The sequence below is a fragment of the Lepidochelys kempii genome, chromosome 8 (genome assembly GCF_965140285.1).
Source record: "Lepidochelys kempii isolate rLepKem1 chromosome 8, rLepKem1.hap1, whole genome shotgun sequence".
Taxonomy (NCBI): domain Eukaryota; kingdom Metazoa; phylum Chordata; order Testudines; family Cheloniidae; genus Lepidochelys; species Lepidochelys kempii.
The window spans coordinates 108,540,362-108,565,032 of record NC_136387.1 but is presented as its reverse complement, the minus strand read 5'-3'; the positions used below and the strand labels follow the sequence as shown (position 1 = coordinate 108,565,032).

The 24,671-nt window shown below is 47.6% G+C and overlaps 1 protein-coding gene across 3 annotated transcripts; it reads right to left on the bottom strand.

Moving 5' to 3' along the window:
• Nucleotides 1-1,485: 1,485 nt before the first annotated feature.
• Nucleotides 1,486-24,669, bottom strand: PIF1 (PIF1 5'-to-3' DNA helicase). 3 transcript variants are annotated; one of them, XM_073358052.1, is made up of 12 exons: nt 23,783-24,666; nt 22,031-22,160; nt 19,800-19,925; nt 19,512-19,665; nt 17,576-17,690; nt 17,393-17,499; nt 16,226-16,365; nt 14,328-14,434; nt 13,261-13,348; nt 12,367-12,512; nt 3,161-3,352; nt 1,486-2,845 (listed from the first exon to the last, which is right to left on the bottom strand). In XM_073358052.1, exons 1-12 carry the CDS (start codon nt 24,368-24,370, stop codon nt 2,789-2,791), a joined length of 1,950 nt encoding a protein of 649 aa, XP_073214153.1. In that variant the 5' UTR covers nt 24,371-24,666; the 3' UTR covers nt 1,486-2,788. The 3 variants fall into 3 exon arrangements, with proteins under 3 accessions (XP_073214153.1, XP_073214154.1, XP_073214155.1); XM_073358053.1 differs by having other exon boundaries at nt 23,798-24,665; XM_073358054.1 differs by lacking the exon at nt 3,161-3,352 and having other exon boundaries at nt 23,783-24,669.
• Nucleotides 24,670-24,671: the final 2 nt, after the last annotated feature.

Genomic DNA, 24,671 nt, shown 5'->3' with positions numbered 1-24,671 from the left:
CTAGCCCCAACCCCCTAACCCTAGACTCTGACCCCAACCCCTAAACCCTAACCCCAACCCTCACCCCTAACCCTGACCCTAAACCCTTTAACCCTCACCCCTTGACCCCTAAAACCATAACAAACCCTAACCCTAAATGAGTGCATCACCACAGGGGAACCTAGGTCCTTCAGGATAGCTACAGTGGGAGGGAACTTGCAACAGGGAAAAGTAGAGTTCCATATGAGAACACAAGTGACAGAAGCAGTACATAGATATTGATTCTTGCTAGAGTGTCAAGGGAGACTATGCCAGGCTGGGGAAGATGCTTAAGGAAATCAAGGCTCAGGTGATTTTCAGTGGGATTGTGCCTGTTCCTAGAGAAGGGCAACAAAGATGTGACAAGATTATGATGCTCAACAGATGGCTCAGGCACTGGTGCTATAAGGAGGGCTTTGGGATGTATGGCCACGGGGAAGTATTCAGGGACAGAGGACTGTTCTTGTAGGATAGACTTCACCTGAGTAAGGAGGGAAATAGACTCCTAGGATGGCACAACTGATCAAGAGAGCTTTAAACTAGGAATCTGGGGGAGATGTCCAGGTAATCTCCAAGCTGGATTTTAACATTGAGAGGGAAGAAAACAAAGTAAAAAAGGATACAGCTGTGGGTAGCGGAATGGACATAATGAGGAAGGGTAGTGTACATACCAGTCTTATAGGGGATACTGGCGGTAGAATATCTGTGCCTAATCGGGTAAAGAAGGTGAGCGAAGCCAAACAGCAAAAATTAAGATGTTTGTACACGAATATGGAGGAGCCGAGGTAACAAAATGGAGGAACTAGAGCTACTGGTGCAGGAAGGGAAACCAGCTATTCTAGGGGGAACAGAAACAGGGTGGAGTAGTCGTCATGACTGGACTATAGGTAGTGAAGGGTCTGTGCTGTTTAGGGAAGACAGAAATAAAGGCAAAGGTGGTAGAATAGCATCGTATACATCAACGATGAGGTAGACTGTAAAGAAATCAGGGATGGAATGGATAAGAGTCTGTCCGGGCAAAAATCACATTGGGGAAGAAAGCTACTAGAGCCTCCCCTGGGATAGTGCTTGGGATGCGCTATAGACTGCTGGGAGCTGATCTGGATATGGAGAGAGACCTCTAATGTTTTCAATGAAGTAAATACTAATGGGAATTGTGTGATCGTAGTAGACTAACTTCCCAGATATAAACTGGAGGGGTTTAACCCTAACCCCAAACCCCTTAACCCTCCCCCCACCCCCTGACCTTAAACCCTAAACCTCCCCAACCCTCACCTAAGCCTACTCCCAACACTAAACCCCTAACCTGAGCCCTTTAACACCCTAACCTGCCCCTGAACCCTATCCCTCAACTCTGAACCACCCTAACCCTCACCTGTGCCCCCTAACCCCTCCCCTAACAACCCTGACCCCAACCTAACCCTACCCCCTCCCCTAACCCACAAAAAGGGACTAACAACCTATACTAAGAGCTACTAAAACTACACCTTCTATAACAAAATTTTTATAAATAAAAAGCTACCGAACACCACATTGGAACAGTTTGCTAGAGCACGAGGATGTTCCAGCATCAACACTGGCAGTAAGAAGGAACTTATACTGGCGCATATGTGTGCCACTCAAGAGGGCACCAGAGCTGGCCCTATGGTTACCACTAGGGGAAATATTCTGGCACTGGTGCATGTAGCAAGCACACACACCTGACATAGAATGGACATGACCAAGCACTTTAAGAACAGGCCTTAAGTCATTCTCTCCAACTTAACATGATAAAGGTGGTGCATTCCAGGTGACTAAAATGTTACCTTGCCTTGAAAAGGCTGTCTAGTATCACTGCAAATACTTACTGGAGTGCATTGCTCCCTATGGTGAAGTCTGTCTCTGAGTTGGACTTCAGCTTGACATGCTGCAGAGAGCCCAGGATAGAAATAAGGATTTCTGGAGCCCATAGGCTCAGCCTTGGAGTTCCTGAGGCCCCAGGCCTGCCTTTACAGAAAATGGTGGATCCTTTGGGTCCAGTAAACTAAAGAAATACTCCTAGGAAACTGTTTGAAGCATTTTAAGCCACCATATCAGATCAGAGACCCAGAGCCTGTGAATTGATGACATCCCATAATCCCCTCTACTTCTAGAACTTGGTATGACAGATTGCAGTGGATACATCCTTTTATTGCCATAAAGTACCACCAAAATTAAGAGGACAGTTATGACTTCACATAACTTCACCCAGCAGTAAAACTAGTGAACCCTCTATATCAACAGGTGACACATGGATAGCATAAAATGGTTCTAAAGGCAGGGTGCACCTGCAGAGTGACATCCTGATTGTTAGCACTTCACCAGCTGGAAATAGTATACTTTCAGCACCAGCATTCCAATTGCTCTTCAGTATCCTTTCTGTGTGATGAAAGCCACAGCTAGCAGGCTCCAGTTCAGCAGAGGAAGGGGAAGAGCTACATCTCATTTGTCCTTGGCAAGCTGGAGGAGAAGTCAAACATTACACAAGTATGTATAGGTCAGGAAGAGAGGATGGGGTCTGATGCTATCCTCCACCCTAAACCAGCAGGACGTAAACAGAGGAAGAATTTTCCCCAAAAAGTTAAGTGCCTGAACAGCTAGTGTTGTCACAGTGGGCAGGTGTGGCCTTTGAGCCAATGAAGCAGAAACACAAAGCAAAATTTCACCAGTGGTATAAGATGTACCCAACAGCTGCGCTGCTGAAACCAGATCAGCCTGTGCTTGTGCCTTGCAGATGTAGCCCAGTGGATCCTCAGCTAGATTTCCAATTCTCCTTTTCTTCTGCTTCAATGTATCTGTGTAGAGAAGCCTAGGGGAAAAAACCAAGAGATTTCCAGTGAATCATTTCTCATTTAGCCTTTCTATGGAAGGGGAAGGATTGGGCCTAGGGAACTCACTTCCATTCTGTGCAGCGGATCAGTTAGTGGGCTGTAATCTGAATAGGACTCTTAGACTAAACATCCTTCTTCTATCACATGCTTCCCCGTCTACTCTTCCCTGACTTTCCCCAATCCTGTCCCTCTCATCACTACCTGCTGCTCCTTTGCTTTTTGGGGGGGGATTCCGAGTTTCGGTGCCCGTCTCGGCTTGCAACAGGCTAATGGAAATCAATTGCTGAATTTACCTGAGATAGAAGTTGTTCTTTCTGCAAGTGATTGTAGAACTGTAGCACGTATGGATTGGCTCTCACAACGTTGGGATCAAAATCCAGAACCCGGAGGCCCTCAAGGCTACGGGCTCGGGAAAGGGCTACATAAGCCTGACCACTTTCAAAGACTCGAGACAGGGAGATCTCCACACAGTCTAATGACATACCCTAGTGCATGGAAGACACAGGTAAAAGCCAGTGAGCTTGCAACACAAAAGCCATCCCACACATCTTCATATGGGACCCAATTGTCCCATCCACAATATAGTGATGAAGGTATGAATGTCAGGAAAACACTGCTCCTATTAACATCTACCCCTTCTCAATGCAAAGGGAACTTCTCTATGAACTTGGCAGGAAGTAGATCAATGGGATTGAAAAAGGACTTCCTGGGGACATTTAGATGAAATGGAGTAGGATTGTTCTTAGTCCCTCTAACTTCCTTTTAGACACTTCTGAGAATTCTGATCTCCCATGGTTAAGAAAGATTAATTCAAAACTGGAACAGGTGCAGAGAAGGGCTACTAGGATGATTAGAGGAATAGAGAACCTACTTTTGAGAAGAGACTTGGCATGTTTAGCCTAACAAAATGAAGGCTGAGGGGAGAGATCATTGGTCTCTAAGTACATCAGAGGGATAAACAGTAGAGAGCGGGAGAAGTTAAGGGTTAATGCTGGCACAAGAATGCTGTGACCCTACACACTGACTATTGTAATAATCTTTGAACAAAATAGGCTTTGTGAGGTATCATTTGAAAACTAATAATTTGCTAATCAATAATATGGTGAAATGCATGCAGCAATATTGTCTGAAGTTATGAATTGTCCTGATATGATGTTTCACATGTTCAAAACAAGACAACGGTGCCTAGGCAAAAGTTGTTAAACAAGTCTATCCTAAATAAAAGGAAAATGAGGTTACTCACCGTCAACTCTGTGTGGTCCCTATCTGTATTCCACTGTGGGTTTTACACATGCGCCTGGAGCTGGAGCTTTTGAAAGTAGTACTGTTTGGTGGTCTGCACATGCACCCTGCACTGCCTTGTGGTTTTGTCCAAGGCACTAAAGGGTGTGGCAGGCTGCCAGCATCTCCAGTTCCTTCTCCAATGCAGACCTATGGGATCCACAGCAGAGGGGATGTAGGGCAGGCAGTGTAATACAGATAGGGACCATGCATCTCAAAGCGCCTCCAGTTACAGGTAAGTAACCTTGTTTTCTTCTTTGAGTGATGGCAAGAGTTCCTTGAATTTTAGCCTAGTGGACCAGGAACAACAGGCATCGTGGCTTAGCAGTGCCTGGTGGTTGCAGATTCTCAACTGGAGGCCCTCCCATTGAGTATACTTTCCTCCCCAACAGGTCCAGTTTCCTGTCTTCCTTTGCCTTAGGTGGAGGGTCCTTGCTGCCCTTATCTTTCCTGCTCATTAGCAGCGGCTGCAACCAGGGATCTTGGTGGGGGTTGGGTGTACAAATACTCATACCCCTTCGGGGGCAAAAAATACTTTCTCTACACCTGCTTTGCAATGGGCTAGAGGGATGTGGGGGGTTTGCCACAGAGCCCTCATGGGATGCAAGATAGCCTTGTTCAATGATAAGGCCAACCCTTGCCAGTCCTGAGGGTGCCAATATGTCCACCAAGGCTGGGGCTGACTCCGTGATCTCCACTTTAATGCCCAGGTTCTGTGCCACCTGACAAGAGCTCCTGGGGAGCCTTGTAGTTGTTTTGTATAGATGCTATAGCCATACCCACCACCCCCTCATCAGGGAAAAAGGACAAGGAGGCTTGGACTGGCACCAGGTTTGTATGTCTGCCATTGCTGGCCAGTGTCCCGCTGGGGTATCCTGGGCATCGCTGACTTCTGCCCCTGGAATGGAGCCCCTCTCCAAGGGGGTGGGGGGGGAGGTGGAGGCGCTCTTGCCTCTGATGGCGCTGAGCAAGATTGCCCTGAGTGGGAGCCCTGGAACAGTTGAGCTACCCAAGGGGTCCAGACTGGCCACTGGAGTGACATCTGCCACTGGCTAAGAGGCCAGGCTGATGGGACGAGCCCTTTAGTCATGGCTACCAGGCACCTAGGGCCTGCCTGATGTCAGCTTCTTTGTGAGGTGTACAAGTCTACCTGTGATTCGGTGCCCAATGACCCACTCCTGGGAGACCACGGTGGTGCTGGGTAGTGGTGCTGTGATGGTGCGGGGTGCCAGGATGGTGAGTGCTGATGTGTGAGTGCTGCTGTGACGAGTGACACCGTGGGGGACGAGCCCCGCAAACATGAACGTTATGGTGGATGGTGTCTCGCCATCATTGCTAGCCTGCCCTAGGCCGGTACCTGCCTTTGTGGAATGGAGTCCTGCGATGCCGGACCTGTCCCTTATTGGCCATGATTTGGGGAACATGGCAGTGCTGGAAGGGCCAGGAGGCTCCTCGCTGCCTCATATGCCCCAGGGTGTCAGTGGTGCAGCCAGGGCTGTATCCCTTCTATTGCTCACTCTAGATGGGGAATCCATGGGCACCAGACACAATGGACTTCCTCCTGGTACCGAAGCCAATGGTGTCAACAGTTCAATGTCTGTTTGAGACCTGTGCTGGGCCACTCTCACTCTCTCAGGCATCTTCTTCAGTGGGGAGCACCCCATGTCTGACTTTTTCCATCTTCTGTGGCACCGGCGATGGAGAGCAGTGCTGTGTGGATAGTGCTGACTTCTTAGCTGGAGAAGTATGTTGGTACCAGGTGGTAGTTGGTGCTAGGGATCTTGGGCCATGCTGAGCCCCTCTAAAGGAGGCCAGAACACTCATAACCAAGGAGGTACTTGGTGCCGGATGGGGTTGATGCTCCGACGAGGGGCAAAGTGCTGCCCCCATGAGAAGGGATTTGAATCTATTATCTCTCTTCTTCCTGGTTCTGGGTTTAAAGTTTTTACAAATCCAACACTGTTCCTGAACACGACCTTTCCCCAGGAACTTCCAGCAGCTATTGTGCCGGTCACTAACTGGCATGGGCTTGTAGCACACTGCTTAAATCCCCAGGATCCAGGTATACTCTGGCACCCCAGGCAGGCTCTCTTGGCAGGGTAGGAACTTACAAACATTTAAAGCTATCCTAGAATAGAATCATAGAATATTATATGTTATAAATATATATATAATATAGCTTTAATTTATTATATATATAGCTATCCTAGAATATTATATGTTAAGGAACTGCCACAGTGCTGTCAGAACCTTGCAATAGTCATGCTCCTGGAATGGGAATGGTTGATTGTGTTGGATATCCATATCATCTGAATCAGAGACCTCTACAAATGGTGGTGCTGCTGGAACAGGAGGTGGCAGGAACATAGCAAGGTAAGAGACCCAGTGAACAGATGACTGGATTGTGGTTTGTGGCAATCACAGCCCTTCTAATGCAAAGAGTTCATGGGGATGCAGTGTGCTTCCAAATCTCCCATGGGTCAATGGTATCCATTGCTCTGAAAGGAGGCTCTGCATTAGGGTTGAGCACTCTTTGCCTGCTGAGGCTGATGTAGGAGTGGGGATGTTTCCCTGGCCAGGATCTAACACAGGTCCCGTGGCAGCCTCTATGGAGGTGCTTTTGAGGCAGAGAGCCCAGTTATCTCAAGTATGGGCAGAGAAAGTGAGGCAGATACTGCACCTGGATGCAATGTGGCATTCCCCCAGGCAGTACAAAAAGCACTGTACTGGTGCTCGTCACAGATTGAAAACAAGTGGGGACAGGAAGCACTGATTTTGAACCCTGGCATCTTCAGCATAATCCAATACACAGATCTGGGTACTGTGTGTGTGTTGGGAAAGGGGGGGGAACATTTGGGGGGAGGGCAACTGAAGCAGCTTCCCAAGAAAAAAAGGGAACAAATTTAAATTAGAAAATGTAAAACAAAAAAAACCTACAGCTTTTTCCTAAAGGTTTTGCAAAGTGCATCACAAGGCTATTTAAAAATAGCCAGAGCTTCGCGAACCAGCTGAGCGGCGGCGAACCAGCAGAGCAGCAGGGGACAGCAGAGCAGCTCACAGCAGGAGTTTGCCTGGGAGTTCGCCTGGAGTGAGCCCAGTGAGGCTTACGTCTTGCAAACTGCTCTGAGGAAGCTCATAGTAGGAAGGTGATATGGAAGGGGGGGGTTCAGCTGTTGTGACCTGCACTGGATGTGCTATGTTTGTCTTTCTTCCACAGGACAGAAACGACTTTGTCTGTACAAAGTGCAAGCTGGTCTCCATATTGGAAGAGAAGATTGAAGGTCTGGAGCAACAGATAACGACCCTGCGTTGCATACGAGAAACTGAGGATTTTCTGGACAAAACTAAGGATAGGCTTCTAGGGGAACAAAGCTCTAAAGATATAGAGCAGGTTGCACAGAGGAGCCAAGAGGCCAGTGAAGAAGCTTGGCAACATGTGACCTCCAGAAGAGGTAAGCGGAATGTCCGGGTTCCAGTAACAGAGACACAGGTAACTAACCGCTTTCATGTTCTCTCCACAGGTACCGTTGCGGAGAGTGGACCAGATGATATGTCTGGGGCGAGAAAGCAGAAGGAGACTCCGCTGGTTGGAAGGCATGAGATGCGATGTCCTGAGGTTGGGGGTTCCACGACCACCACTCCCAAGAGGAGAAGGTGGGTGGTGGTGGTCGGGGACTCTCTCCTCCGGGGGACTGAGTCATCTATCTGCCGTCCTGACTGGGAAAACCGAGAAGTCTGCTGCTTGCTGGGGGCTAAGATTCACGATGTGACGGAGAGACTGCCAAGACTCATCAAGCCCTTGGATCGCTACCCCTTCCTGCTTCTCCACGTGGGCACCAATGATACTGCCAAGAATGACCTTGAGCGGATCACTGCGGACTACGTGGCTCTGGGAAGAAGGATAAAGGAGTTGGAGGTGCAAGTGGTGTTCTTGTCCATCCTCTCCGTGGAAGGAAAAGGCCTGGGTAGGGACTGTCGAATCGTGGAAGTCAACGAATGGCTACGCAGGTGGTGTCAGAGAGAAGGCTTTGGATTCTTTGACCATGGGATGGTGTTCCATGAAGGAGGAGTGCTGGGCAGAGACGGGCTCCATCTTACGAAGAGAGGGAAGAGCATCTTTGTGAGCAGGCTGGCTAACCTAGTGAGGAGGGCTTTAAACTAGGTTCACCGGGGGGAAGGAGACCAAAGCCCTGAGGTAAGTGGGAAAGCGGGATACCGGGAGGAAGCACAGGCAGAAATATCTGTGAGGGGAGGGCTCCTGCCTCATACTGGGAATGAGGGGCGATCAACAGGTTATCTCAAGTGCTTATATACAAATGCACAAAGCCTTGGAAACAAGCAGGGAGAACTGGAGGTCCTGGTGATGTCAAGGAACTATGACGTGATTGGAATAACAGAGACTTGGTGGGATAACTCACATGACTGGAGTACTGTCATGGATGGTTATAAACGGTTCAAGAAGGACAGGCAGGGCAGAAAAGGTGGGGGAGTAGCACTGTATGTAAGGGAGCAGTATGACTGCTCAGAGCTCCGGTATGAAACTATAGAAAAACCTGAGTGTCTCTGGATTAAGTTTAGAAGTGTGTGCAACAAGAGTGATGTAGTGGTGGGAGTCTGCTATAGACCACCAGACCAGGGGGATGAGGTAGATGAGGCTTTCTTCTGGCAGCTCACGGAAGCTACTAGATCGCATGCCCTGATTCTCATGGGTGACTAATTTTCCTGATATCTGCTGGGAAGAGCAATACAGCGGTGCATAGACAATCCAGGAAGTTTTTGGAAAGCGTAGGGGACAATTTCCTGGCGCAAGTGCTAGAGGAGCCAACTAGGGGGGGTGCTTTTCGTGACCTGCTGCTCACAAACTGGGTAGAATTAGTGGGGGAAGCAAAAGTGGATGGGAATCTGGGAGGCAGTGACCATGAGTTGGTTGAGTTCAGGATCCTGACGCAGGGAAGAAAGGTAAGCAGCAGAATACGGACCCTGGACTTCAGGAAAGCAGACTTCGACTCCCTCAGGGAACGGATGGCCAGGATCCCCTGGGGGACTAACTTGAAGGGGAAAGGAGTCCAGGAGAGCTGGCTGTATTTCAAGGAATCCCTGTTGAGGTTACAGGGACAAACCATCCCGACAAGTCGAAAGAATAGTAAATATGGCAGGCGACCAGCTTGGCTTAATGGTGAAATCCTAGCGGATCTTAAACATAAAAAAGAAGCTTATAAGAAGTGGAAGGTTGGACATATGACCAGGGAAGAGTATAAAAATATTGCTCGGGCATGTAGGAATGATATCAGGAGGGCCAAATCGCACCTGGAGCTGCAGCTAGCAAGAGATGTCAAGAGTAACAAGAAGGGTTTCTTCAGGTATGTTGGCAACAAGAAGAAAGCCAAGGAAAGTGTGGGCCCCTTACTGAATGAGGGAGGCAACCTAGTGACAGAGGATGTGGAAAAAGCTAATGTACTCAATGCTTTTTTTGCCTCTGTCTTCACTAACAAGGTCAGCTCCCAGACTGCTGCGCTGGGCATCACAAAATGGGGAAGAGATGGCCAGCCCTCTGTGGAGATAGAGGTGGTTAGGGACTAGTTAGAAAAGCTGGATGTGCACAAGTCCATGGGGCCGGACGAGTTGCATCCGAGAGTGCTGAAGGAATTGGCAGCTGTGATTGCAGAGCCATTGGCCATTATCTTTGAAAACTCGTGGCGAACCGGGGAAGTCCCGGATGACTGGAAAAAGGCTAATGTAGTGCCAATCTTTAAAAAAGGGAAGAAGGAGGATCCTGGGAACTACAGGCCAGTCAGCCTCACCTCAGTCCCTGGAAAAATCATGGAGCAGGTCCTCAAAGAATCAATCCTGATGCACTTGCATGAGAGGAAAGTGATCAGGAACAGCCAGCATGGATTCACCAAGGGAAGGTCATGCCTGACTAATCTAACCGCCTTCTATGATGAGATTACTGGTTCTGTGGATGAAGGGAAAGCAGTGGATGTATTGTTTCTTGACTTTAGCAAAGCTTTTGACACGGTCTCCCACAGTATTCTTGTCAGCAAGTTAAGGAAGTATGGGCTGGATGAATGCACTATAAGGTGGGTAGAAAGCTGGCTAGATTGTCGGGCTCAACGGGTAGTGATCAATGGCTCCATGTCTAGTTGGCAGCCGGTATCAAGTGGAGTGCCCCAAGGGTCGGTCCTGGGGCTGGTTTTGTTCAATATCTTCATAAATGATCTGGAGGATGGTGTGGATTGCACTCAGCAAATTTGCGGATGATACTAAACTGGGAGGAGTGGTAGATATGCTGGAGGGGAGGGATAGGATACAGAAGGACCTAGACAAATTGGAGGATTGGGCCAAAAGAAATCTGATGAGGTTCAATAAGGATAAGTGCAGGGTCCTGCACTTAGGACGGAAGAATCCAATGCACCGCTACAGACTAGGGACCGAATGGCTAGGCAGCAGTTCTGCAGAAAAGGACCTAGGGGTGACAGTGGACGAGAAGCTGGATAGGAGTCAGCAGTGTGCCCTTGTTGCCAAGAAGGCCAATGGCATTTTGGGATGTATAAGTAGGGGCATAGCGAGCAGATCGAGGGATGTGATCGTTCCCCTCTATTCGACATTGGTGAGGCCTCATCTGGAGTACTGTGTCCAGTTTTGGGCCCCACACTACAAGAAGGATGTGGATAAATTGGAGAGAGTCCAGCGAAGGGCAACAAAAATGATTAGGGGACTGGAACACATGAGTTATGAGGAGAGGCTGAGGGAGCTGGGATTGTTTAGCCTGCAGAAGAGAAGAATGAGGGGGGATTTGATAGCTGCTTTCAACTACCTGAAAGGGGGTTCCAAAGAGGATGGCTCTAGACTGTTCTCAATGGTAGCAGATGACAGAACGAGGAGTAATGGTCTCAAATTGCAGTGGGGGAGGTTTAGATTGGATATTAGGAAAAACTTTTTCACTAGGAGGGTGGTGAAACACTGGAATGCGTTACCTAGGGAGGTGGTAGAATCTCCTTCCTTAGAGGTTAAGGTCAGGCTTGACAAAGCCCTGGCTGGGATGATTTAACTGGGAATTGGTCCTGCTTCGAGCAGGGGGTTGGACTAGATGACCTTCAGGGGTCCCTTCCAACCCTGATATTCTATGATTCTATGAAGGACAAGAGGATAGGAGAAGCTCTGACTTGGATCAGCAAGAAAGGACTGGAGATGCTTGTGGCCTGCTGCACCCTTTAATCACCTCATCTGAAACCACAAGGTGGTGCAGGTGCATACATGGACTGCCATCCAATACTACTTTCAAAAGCTCCATCTCTGGGCATAATCCCAGTGGAATACAGTATGGACCATCATTCAAAGAATGTGTTTACCACAATTTACATATATGTAGTAAACAGCGTCCTCAAGACAGCAGGGGGAAGAGATGACAGGGAACAGAACAATTTGGATTTTATCTCCTTCACCACTGGACTCCATGTCACCACCTACTGCTTGAATAAACTATACTTGGAAGGATAACATGAGAAGAATCCACTTCAGAGGTTCATTGGACTATAAAAGAAAGGGACAGAAAACTCCAAGGTATCTTTCACATAAGACAAAGGCACCAGCACCTTTGGATCTCTGGGAGAGATAATGACCAAGGAAAGGTCAATCACTACCTTGCTGGAAGACTGTTGGTGAGCAAACAGAGCCTTAAACCAAAATTTGCTAGATTAAGTTTTAGCCTTTTAGATGTATTTCTAACTTTCTCATATTTGAATTCACTTAATCTTTTCTTTTGTTAATAAACAGGTTTTAATTTTTTAACTTAAACCAATCCAGTGCTCTGCTTAAACTGAACCATTTGGTAACTCCAGTTAAAGTAACAAACTGTTGAACATTGACTCTGCTGTGCCTAAATACGTGCCTACAGAGTAAAAAAGGAAGAGGATTTAACTCCAAGAGACTGGGTAATGTTTTCAGGCCTGTTGCTCCAGAACCATGAATGGTAGTACCCTTTGAGCCAACATACCTTAACCAAAGCAAAGGGAGGAAGATAAGGCAGTTTCCTTCTTCCCTGTCATCAGCAGTGCAAGCATCTTTAGGCAACCCTGCCCCCAAAACCTCCACTTCCCCCAACCCACACAGGTGCCCTAGTGCTCCCCTCTCCCACTACTCCCAGTGGCATAAGCATGCTAAGAACATGAAGGTAAAGGAGAATACTTTTTGTGGCAGTCTCTATAAAAGTACTAACCTGGCTCTTGTGGATGGATATGGCCCATGCCAATTTTAGAGGCAACTGTTGACGACTCAGATAAATTCCAGATGGACCTTTGAAGACCCAGCGCTCCAGCCTGATTAACTCTGTGACCCCACAAAGAAACCTCACTTGGGGCAGTCCTGGGAGAGAAGAGCAGGTCAGAATAAGGAGTGTCCCTCTGGTACCAGTGTTCCCAGGAAGCAGGAGCCTAAGTTTACCCTTTTCCCTTCCCTATCCCTTCCCATTTCAGACCAATTCTTCCATGGACCTTGGGGCTCTATTTATAAAAGCACAACTCAGTTCTGCTGCTCCTCTAGCACAGTGGTTCTTGCTGGAGTGAGATGACACTGTAAAGCATTCAGAGAAGGCACCCTTAAGCAGGAGAATGAACAGAACTATTTACCAGGCCAGAAACAGAGCAGAGAAAACATGAAATAGTGCGGTGGAGGGTTGGAACACTGCATTGCCAAAAAGCTACATTTGTTCTTGCTATTGGAAAGATGTACTGCTGCAAGGAGAGAGCATGAGTGGACATGGTCAGAAACCAGATAAGAGCAAGCAAGCATGCAGAGCCAGAGAATGATGAAAAGCACACACAGAAAACCCTTAAGCAGCTATATCTGGGGGCTTGGCCTGATTCTTGGTTCTCACAGGCAGGGAGAACTTGATGTTGCAGAAATGATTACTCCCCCCCACCAAGGAATTGCAGTAAAACTAACAGCTGCTACTGGCAGTCATAAGCACATCATATAGGGCTGCCAACCCTCCAGAATTGTCCTGGCGTCTCCAGAAATTAAAGATTAATCTTTAATTACAGATTATGTCATGTGATGAAGTCTCCTGGAATACAGCCAACCAAAACTGGCAACCTTAACATTATATACTCACCCTTCCCGTCAGCTTCAAATTCAACCACAACCCCTCTTGCCCCATTCACCAGACCCCGGGACACATCCAGGTTCTTAGTAAGAATTACCTATAGTGGAGGGGAAAAATGCCTAGATTTGTTTGGTGCCCCTGCCTTACAGCCCTATTCATTCACCTGCCTTGCCCCAGTTCTGCTCCTAACTCAGAGGAGTCAGAATAATTGGCTGATACTGTTAATGTTACTGTGGGACCTAGCAACAGTAGGTGGAATCACCTCACAGTGAAGCCATCCCAGAGCTCCTTCCTCCCCAGGGCTCTCAGCTGTTGAGCCTCACAGGGCACAGATCCCATCACCCCTTTACTCTGTGAAATTGCTTTGGGAAGATTGTGAATTGTTTCTGTCTACAACCAAAGTCACATAATAGTGACACTTGGATCTCTGGGAAGATTCCTCCCCACACTCCAGCAGTTTACAGGGACTTTAAAGAAACTGAAAGTGGCCAGGGAACAATTCTCCAATGCAGACAGTGTAGGGCCATTGTAAGCAGCCCTATTGTGCCCCTCACCCCCAAGCCCTGGTGTACAGGGTGTACTGGTGATGGGAGGCCAGAGCCTTAACACATGGTACTGCAGGGATTCTGAGCTGTGCCATAGTCCATAAGAAGCCTAGCTCTAATTTATGCTAACAGCTGAGCAGCCTAGAATCCAGGCAGCACAAAAGTGGCTTTAAAGTGCCTTTTCCTCCAGTCCCCACCCCATCTGTACTTAGTGTGATTCTGTGCTGTGCATCCAATGTCTCTTCTCCATTGGATACAGAGCAAGCAGTCACCTTGGTCAATCAGTCTCCAAGCAGAGATTGAGACTTTGAATTTAAACCAAGTGGCTTTCATCACTTTCATCAAGTGGGGAAGGACATCTTATAAATTAATGTAATAGCCTGTTTCTTTAGAACAGACTGGGGTCTGAGGGGTGCTTCCATTTCACACCCACTCCACATCCCTGTGCTGTTATCTTTAAAATCTTTCCCCAAATACTGACTCTAATCCTTCCGTTGGCCGTTACTCCCCATAGAATATGCACATGCTCACCTGGGCTCCTGGTTTCAACTGAATACAGCGACTTACTGGACACTGAGCATCAATTGCTTTCACTAGCATGGGATCACTATCCACAGCCTCATAGGAGTGCATTTCTCCTGGTGAGGAAGAAGCAATACAAACATGGACTTACCATCAGAGTTATCACACAAAGTCCCTAAACATGGGGAAGGCTTGGCACTCACTCCACACAGCAGGTTTCTCCAGACTGAGCCAGAAGGGTTCTTACTTCCTATTCTGAACTCAGGCCCAGAAATCCAGCTCTCCACACACAACTCTTGTACACCCCAGAAAGGATCTCTTCCAGTAGCTTCCAACAGGAGAAAGCCCCTGCTGGCCCTCCCCTACCTCCTGCTCCAATTTATGCCTTCCAGAGTTTGTGAATCTGAAGGTATGTCTACACTGGAATGTAAGCCCAGGATTAGTGGGACTCAAGTCAGTTGACCCATGTTAGGGAACCCTGGGCTGGAGCATCTACATTGTAGTTTAACCCTTTGTTAAGGCTTTTCTAACCCATGCTTGAATCTAGGGCGCTGGAATGCACACTGCAGAGTGCAGACCTGAGTCAAAGTAACCACATCCCAGAGTCCCTAGTGTGCTCTCTTCTCCTACCCACAAAATAGTGTGGCCACTCTAGCCCCAGGACCATGGTGTACTGTGGGAAAACTTTACTGCCTGCCCTGCATGTTACAGGAAGGTTGAACAGTCCACCAACCCAGACTGCTGAGCAGTCATTTTTGGTCTGCTACTGGAGCAACATGGAGAAGGTGCCTTTTGATGAACTTCTCTTGCTTGCACTTTCACTCCTGTGTCAGGAAACTAACAGACCATCCATGAGGCACTCGTGGATGTTTTGGCCCTGTTTTCCGTCCCACAAAAAGGTCTGTTTTTAGTAGTGTGGATTGCAGATTACTGGGATAGAGACTAAGGAAGTTATCCCATAGTTCCATGGGATACTTCTGGCCAATTCCTGGGACCCAAGTCAGGTGTGGCTTAACTGGAGCTTGGACCCTCCAGCCCAGCAGCATCCTGGGATGCTGGGTCTGAGTCCTGGGTTAATGCAATTACAGTGTAGAGTCAAGTGGGGGTGGGAGGGCTTGAGCCTGGGGTCAAGCAGGAGTTTACATTGCAGCACAGATATGCCCCGAGAGGCCAGGCACTGAGCAGTCAGACTTCAATTGCCACCTTCTTGCTCCATTTCCCCCTCACAATCAAAGCTATCATGAAAGGAAGTTTAGCACAGAGAGGCTTTGGAGTCCGCAGTTTGTGCTCCAAGATGAAACAGTTTTTATAATGGACCTATGTGTCCCAGGAGTCTCCAGCTGGTAGACCCCCATTCCAGCACCTACCTCCCTGATAAGTCTCTGGCTTCAGGTCAGTTGTTAGAACAATGGCAGTCTCCTCCCTTTCATGCCTTTGCCAATGGATGAATGCAAGACCTCCCCACCCCCCTCTAGTTTTTCCAGCAAGACCACCCAGAGACAGCTGGGGAAGACTCTCTGGGCATGAAACACTTAACTTGCAGTGAAGCAGCAGACCTCCTGAGAAGGGCCAGGCCTGCATGAGGTATTGGATGGGAGGGGAGACTAGAAATGGGGGAAATAAACAAATTAAGGGGCAGGTCTGGTCTACAGCTGGTTGGAGTGAGTGCATGTGTAATGGGACATTTGTTAGGCATAGTTTATGCCAATTTTACATTATATAGATTACATATATAATGTATGTATTTTAAAACCCTAGGCAGGTCTGACCCTACAATAATGCCTCATATCCACAATGCCCGCTGGTAGAGCAGCTTGAGCTCCACAATGCCAGTTCTTCATTCCTCATTATCTACAGTGTCCTCTCCTCCTGCTGAAATTAACAGCTTTCTCGCCCCATGTGTTTACCTGGTAACTGTTGCAATCGTCTCTCATTTGTTAGTTCCACATCATCCCTGTGGGTGCAGAGACGAGTTGCAAGGATCCCATCTCTCTCGACCCTGTTGGTAGCTGTTTGCATCAGCTGCTTGGTAACCTCATCTGTGCACCTGGTGGAGATTGGGGTGGCAAATAAGTACCGTAATAATATAACAAGGAATAAAGATTTAAAGTCTCCAACAGGAGATCTCAGGTGAGAAATGCCAAGAATAGTGATATCTATTGTACACCCTGGGCAACCACCACGAAGTCACTACCCCTATTGGAAGGGTGAGTTATTTCAACTTGTGCATACAAGCCCTGCTCTCCCCACACCCCATAGCCTTATCTCATTAAGGTTCTTAAGGTCTCCCACTACTGCTCTAATGGAGCATCTCTGGGACTAGCCATAGTGGGAGCACAAATGTAGACAGGCCATTACATTGAATTCATTGTGTTGTTCCAGACTTGTGCTGACTGCTAGATCTACTCTACTGGTCCTATCAAAGGAGCTGCACTAAATGTAACAATAAGAGATTGATAACATTGAATGCTTTCAGTGTCACTGAAAGCAAACATATGGGGATTTCATGAGATATCACCAAAACTTTTTACCCCTCAGATGATTTATTCACAAGGTGGATACATGTGACAAGCACATTCTTGCCCCCTCCACACCATCTCCTCCTCATTCCCTAATGCCCACCTGCTAGAGCAGCTCAATCACCCACACAACCTTATACAGAGACAGGGAAGGACACTTCCAGGTGTAGGGTTAGGTTCCAAGGAATTGAACATCAGGTTTAATTTGTTAATTTTATACCAGCATTGTCATATTGTTCATGTGTCTCAAGACCATGAGATCCATCAGCAGTCAGCACAGCAGGTGAACTGGACACCATGGAGCAGAGACTATGAGCGATCACAATGCAGGCAGCCTGCTTAACTGGGCAAGGAGCAACTAGTGTTACTGCTTCCATTAGTTGGAGAAGGAGTTGAGAAGCAGTGGTGCTTGGGAGTGGGTGAGGCAAAGATGTGTTCAGGTGCCTTAACAGCCTCTACCCAGCTATACCACCTTTAGAGGATGTTGGGGAGGTAGCCAAGTGACAACCCCTACACTCGGCATCTGTGGGAAGGAGGAAAGAGGTTCCTCCTCACCTGCCCAGGCGGACTGTACGCAGGAGTGAGATGAAGCTCTTTTCAGTCTGTCTCCAGACTTCTGTCAGCTCCATGTTCACGTGGATGCATTTCCTCCAGCTCTTCGCCTGTGAATAAGTTGTTCATTCATTATGAGACAGCCATGAACAAAGTCTGAAGTAGTGGGTAGGGATGGCTTCACACCTGGAAGCAGAACTTGGTTTCCTCATTGCCTTTGCTGACTGGTGGCAGTTGTAAGAAGTCCCCACAGATGATCAGCTGTATTCCTCCAAATGGGTCATCCCGTTTCCTGACAGCTCTGTAAGGGGAGTGAATTTAATATTTTCATTAATTACCTTGGCACAAAAAATAGGAGTGGTCTCATGAAATTTGCTGGGAGTCCTCATCGATACAGAGGATTGGTCAAGAACAAGCCATACCAAACCAGCCTAATTTCCTTCTTTGACAGGTGTACTGGCCTAGCATATGTAGGGAAGTAGCAGACATGACATCTTGATTTTAGAAAGGCTTTTGGCACATCCCCACATGGCATTCCCACAAGCTAACTGGGGAAATGTGGTCTAGATAACATTACTATAAAGGTGGGTGCAAAACTGATTGAAAAGTCCTTACTGGAAGAGTAGTTATCAATGGTTCAGTGTCAAACTGAGTGGATCTATCTGTCCAGGGCCCAATACTATTCAATATTTTCATTAAGGACTTAAGTGCTGGAGTGGAGAGTATTCTTACATACAGGGGTGAAAGTAATATTAAACACTTACCAGTACAGGGAGCAGGCTGCAGGACCTGGGGCAGGGCCTTGGGCAGAAGGGGCAGGGCTGGAGGGTCAGCCTCCCGCAGCTAGCCCATCTGCGCTGCCTGGGGCTCTGGCAGCAATTTAAAAGGGCCTGGGGTCCAGCTGCTGCAGCCAGGAGCCCTGGGCCCTTTTAAATTGCTGGCCTTGGGGCAGCTACCCCTTCCCTCCCCCGCACCAAACAGGAGGGGGCAAAAAGGGGCAGCAACATTATAGCACTGCTGCGGCAACACTAACGTCAGCTGTGCATGGGACAGTACCGGCTTCTTACCAGTACACTGTACTGGCCCATTTTCACCCCTGCTTACATAGAATATACAATTTATGAATGACATCAAGCTGAAAGGAGTTGCTAATGCTTTGGAGGACAGGATTAGAATTCAAAAGGACATTAATAAATTGGAGAATTGGTCTGAAATCAACAAATAAGACAATAAAGAAGTGCAAAATACTATACTAAGAAAAAACCAAAAAAACCACAAATGCACATCTACAAAATGTAAAACAATTGGCTAGATGGTTGTACTGCCAAGAAGGATGTGGAGGTTATAGTGGATCACAAATTGAATAGGAGTCAATGTGATGCAGTTGTGAAAAAGGCTAATTTAATTCTGGGGTGTATTAAGAGGTGTGTTGTACGCAAGACATGAAAGGTAATTGTCCCGCTCTACTTGGCGCTGTTAAGGCCTCAGTCGGAGGCCTCAGTCCAGTTTTGGTTGTCGCATGTTAAGAAAGATGGAGACAAATTGGAGAGAGCCCAGAGGAGAGGAACAAAAATAATAAAAGGTTTAGAAAACCTCACCTATGAGGAAAGTTTAAAAAATCTGGGCAAATTTAGTTTTGAGAAATAAAAACTGAGGGTGGACCTGATTACAGACTTCAAATGTGATAAAGAGCTGTCATAAAGAGGATTGCATTCAATTGTTCTCCATGTCTATTGAAGGTAGGACAAGTAGTAATCAGTTTAATCTGCAGCAGAGAGCATTAGATTAGAGATTGGAAAAATCTAACTATAATGATAGTTAAGTACTGAATTAGGCTGTCAAGGAATGTTGTGGAATCTCCTTCATTTTAAGGACAGGTTGTACAAACACCTGTCAGGGATGGTCTCTGCCTATGTGGTCTTATGTCAAGGCAAGGGGTTGGACTAGATTACCTCTTGAGGTCCCTTTCTAGGATTCCATAATCCAGAGACTCCCAACTACTCTAGCCATTAGCAAACCTTACCTCCCAATACAGCCACAGGAGGTAGGGGGAAGGCATTCCTAGCAAAGTGATCCAGGGAACTTGATCAGTTATAAAGACTCTTTGCTGCATGACCCTCACCTGGCTACTGCCTCCAGCTTATCAAAAAACTTGCCCTCCACCATTGAAATCTCATCAATAATTAAGTGTTGGCAGCTCAACCAATGTTGACGCACTCCAGTTCTTTGAGCCAACTCAATACACTGATCTAGTGGAGCTTTCCCAGAACCAATACCTAATGAAAGGAGAGAATCCAGAGTTAGTATCATCTTTACCAAAATGCCAAGAGTTCCCAGGTCCCTTCCACTCATCTTCCCCAGAGCACAGCAAGCCAGGGAAGGTTCTCAAGCAGAAAGTTATCCTCCTTACCTGCAAAAGCATGGAGCGTGATGCCACCAATATGACAAGCTGCTACTCCTGTACTGGCTGTAGCATAGGTGCTCTTTGGGGGGAGTGAGCCCACAATCTTTTTCAGCAGATATGACTTCCCAGTCCCTTTTAGAAGAGTATAAAATTTATTTCAGAAAGAAGCTTTCCCCTGACACCATTAGAGATATATCCCCAAAAATACATGTGGTTTGAATTCCAGTCCCAAATTCCTCCTAATACCACCCTCCACTCTGCTCATTCAAAACCTCATAGGTCAGAAAACGCTAGGAACAAAAGACAAGAACAGCCTGACCACATAGAGCTCAGGTAGTTGTAAAAGCCAACCATGTCAGGAAAGGATTAGCTCTGTTTGACCATTTAGAGAAGATGCAGTTTAGGGGTTATTTGACCCCCTCCCATTTAGGGTTCCATAAACTCCCCACACTGGAACCCAGTCATGGAGGAGAAACCATGGTAGCTATAAGAGCATCTTAGTTAGTGTCATCATTTATATTGGCTAAACCTCTCCCCAACATGGATGATTTAAAAGATTTCACTTTTTGCTAAAGTTGAATTGTTCTTTCCCTCATTCAACTTTTTAATGTGCATCTTTGATTAGAGTTTATCCCTTATACCAAAAGGGAACTCTTAAACATCGCTAGATACAGCTACACTTAAACAAAAGGCTTGACACATTGTGCATCTGCACTAAGCGTTGCAGAATGTGTAGGTTGCAACAGTGCAGGTTGCAACAGTGCCAATTCCAAGTGTTAAAAAATTATTAATCAAGCCCCCAAAATCATGACAAAAAAACCAAACAAAACAAAACCTACTGGATTTAAAAAGAAAAAAAACAAGTGAGTTCTCTTAATTGCCTTCTGGTTTAAGAATCTTTAGGATTCTCATTTGATGATTTGCTCAGCAACTATGAGAACCAGAAACTTCACTTAAAATTAAATTAGATTTTCACATGACTCCAGGGGCTGGATATTTTAAAACAAAAAAAACATAAGACTTGTGATAAAAATCACAAGAATTGGCAACACTGGTGTAAGTAAGATTGTGATGCCCTACTTTGACAAGCCATAAGACAACAACCCAAAAACCTCTGCTCCCTTACAAGACAATATGGCTTAAAAAGGGGGGAGGGGTGGCAGGCATGAGAAAGGGCATATTTAAAGATACAGGGCCATGAACCTCATCATGTTAAAGAGGTGCTTAGCTACGCCCTCCCCCCTAGGCCTCCCTACTGCTGTAGGCAGGGGCACATCAGCACGGATTAATGAAGACTCAGGTTTTTGTATTACTTTTTGTAGTACTTCTCCCCTCTGATACTCATCCCTTCTTGTCAACTGTTGGGAATGGGCCACATCCACCCTGATTGAATTGGCCTTGTTTGCACTGACTCCCCACTTGGTAAAACAACTTCCATCTTTTCATGTGCTGTATATTTATGCCTGCCTACTGTATTTTTCACTCCATGCATCTGATGAAGTGGGTTATAGCCCATGAAAGCTTATGCCCAAATAAATTTGTTACTCTAAGGTGCCACAAGGACACCTTGTTGTTTTAGTCTTACCATGGAGTCACAAACAGTCCCCATGGACATCCCAGTGTCTCTTACCACACAGAGAAGATAGACTTAGGATATTCAGGTTACCCCCAGTCGTAAAGGGCCAGTCACTTATGCCAGGTCAATTCATACCTTAGATCTCACACCAAAGACAATGCTTGTATCCAATCCTATAGTAAACTATCTAAGCCTTAAAGATTTAGTAATTAAGAAAAGAAATGAGAGAATTATTGAAAGGTTAAAGCAGGAAAACACACAAATGAGTTGCAGTCTACGGTTTCAAAAGGTGACAGTTGTAATAATCTGTCAGCTCTGAGTGAATTTTAGGGGTAACAGGTTAAAACTGGGTCTCTCTGCTTTGGTTTCATAGTTTTGGCCCTCAGAGAGTCCAAACAACAAAAGAGATTAAACATTTTCTTAACTTTTATTTAATTCTTCCACAATTCAAACTGATGGGACAAGCCCTTTTGCACACAGCCTCTTCATAAGCCAGTGGGAGCACAGGTGTGAAACTTTTGCTAAAAGTGTTCCATGCGGGATAGGCCCAAAGTTTTCCTGGCGCTCACAATACCACAGACTAAAGCTTTTCAGCCCTAATTTGAGTGCAGTTAGGACATGTGGGGTAACCTTGCTTCACTTCAGCTATAAAGTTTCTCACCAGCACTGCCTGTAAAGAAGACGTTCTTCCCAGTCAGCACTGCACTCAGCACAATGGACTGTTCCTGCGAGAGTCTCATCCGTGAGTGCATTAGCAAAGATAGCTTCTTTGAGCATTTCACGTCAGCCGCCTAAAAGAAAGAAGTCACACTTGTGCACTAACCAAAATTGTTAACAGCAGCACATACTTATGGATCTTAAAACTTTTGGAGGAAAATTTCTCCTGTATACCTTTTCCCCATGGGGATTAGAATGGAAAATAGGTGTCACGCTAATGTCAACTGCTAAAATGAGCTCCAGTGAAATAACTGCATTGCAATTTGTTTGCGATGTTGGTTCCAGCATATTAGAGAGACAAGGTGGGTAAGGTAATACCTTTTATTGGACCAACTTCTGTTGCTGAGAGAGACCAGAAGAGCTCTGTGTAGCTCAAAAGCTTGTCTCTTTCACCAGCTGAAAGTTGGTCCAATAAAAAAAGATATTAATCTTTTGCAACATTTGGTCATTGTTAGTGTTCAGAGTCCATGTGTTATTTACATGAAATGGAACAACTGACTTCTCTCAGACCCTGACTAGATTAGGAAAATATTTAGGAATTCATTTTTAACCACGACTTTGGGTGAACCTTTCCACTGAACACACCCAGCAAACATTTTTTGAACACCACTGTCTTTCTACTCTAGGTAGTACCTTGTGCTTAAAAGCATGTTAATTAACACATTTGTCAATGTAGTTGACAGACACATCCTATTTTTCTAGTCTAGATAATGAGGAGGCCTCCAAACGACTGATGCAGGCGGCCTGCAGATTGTGGAGTGCCCAGCACTCCAGGCTTTCTTTGCCACCATAAAGGACAGATTTTATTCAGAAACAGATGGAACCACCTACAAAATATTTAGTCTATTGTTAACTACCTGCTTAATGTATCAGAAGAGTAGCCACGTTAGTCTGGATCTGTAAGAGCAGCAAAGAGTCCTGAAGGTGCCACAAGACTCTTTGCTGCTTAATGTAGTGTCCCAGTCTTGCAGTCATAAGAGCATAAGTATGGCCCTACTGGGTCAGGCCAAAGGTCCATCTAGCCCAGTATCCTGTCAGTTGCCAGGTGCCCCAGAGGGAATGAACAGAACAGGTAATGATCAAGTGATCCATCCCCTGTCGCTCATTCCCAGCTTCTGGCAAACAGAGGCTGGGGGCACCATTCGTGCCCATCCTGACTAATAGCCATTGACAGACCTATCCTCCATGAATTTATCTAGTTCTTTTTTGAACCCTGTTATGGTCTTGGCCTTCACAACATCCTCTGGCAAGGAGTTCCACAGGTTGACTGTATGAAGAAATACTTACTTTCATTTGTTTTAAACCTGCTGCCTATTAATTTCATCTGGTGACCCCTACTTCCTTATCTGCTTATTCTACACCAGTCATGATTTTATAGACCTCAGTCAGATCTCCCCTTAGCCATCTTTCTTCCAAGCTAAAAAGCCCTAGTCTTATTCATCTCTCTTCATAAGGAAGCCGTTCCATACCCCTAATAATTTTTGTTGCCCTTTTCTGAACCTTTCTCAATTCCAATATACCGTTTTTGAGATGGGGCGACCACATCTGCTGCACACAATTCAAGAGGTGGGGTACCATGGATCCACAAAAGATCCCCCCTCCCCAAACCATGAGCGCACTCAGCAACTCCCCCTCCCGCAAGTCTCCTACTTAAGCCATATCCCAAAGCGGGCTTCCACCCCCACCCCATGCCTACTTCGAGAGCTCTTACAGCGCTTGCTTCAGCCGATTCTGTCCTGGCTCTTTTCCGCGGCTTGCTGCGCAGCCCGTTGTTCCCTCGGTCCCTCGGGGCCTGCCCTTTCACAGGCGTTGCCTCGCAGCTCGCGCGGGCCCGCTGAGCGCAGGCCTGCTGCACGTCCCGGGCCTGGACTGGGCTGATGGTGTCGAAGGTGCGCGGAAGGCTGGACAGCAGCCGCGCCCGCTCCGTGACGGCCTTCGGCCCCTTCCCCGCCGCCTGGCGCTTGATGCGCAGCAGCCGGAGGAAGCGCCTGAGGCGGTCGGGGGCGCAGTTGGCGATCAGCAGCTGCACTTGCGCGGCGCCCAGCTGCAGGCCGCTTTTCCCGTCGCGCACGAAGCGCGTGAAGAGCCGCACCTCCCCGCGCAGCGCGAAGCTCTGCGCCACGCTGCCGTCGCTCACTTGCAGCACCAGCTGCCGGAGCTCGTCCCGGCCCAGGGCGAGGGCGGCGTCGCGGATCAGCCGGCGCCTCGCGGCCGGGCCGCCCGGGCTCAGGCGCTCGATGGTGACACTGCAGCGGATCCGAGCGTCCAGCTCCGCGCCCGGCATCGCCTCCCCGAAGCGAGCAGCGCAGCGCTCAGCCCGGCCGGAGACCGGCGTCCGCCCTGCCAGGGGCCCCGCCGCCACGAGCAGCCCGCGTCCAGCCGCGCCAGCTCCACCCGTTGGCCGGGGCGCAGGCCCCGGGGCCGGGCTCCCTGCGAGGGCAGGATGCTGGCGCGGCGGGGCTGCCAGGCGCTGGCGGAGGAGCGGGAGGCCGAGCGGGCCACGCCCGGGACCCGACGCCGCAGCTGCGGTTCCCCCAGCTCCCTAGTCGCGGCTGCGGGCTCTACATCAGCCAGACGGAGATTAA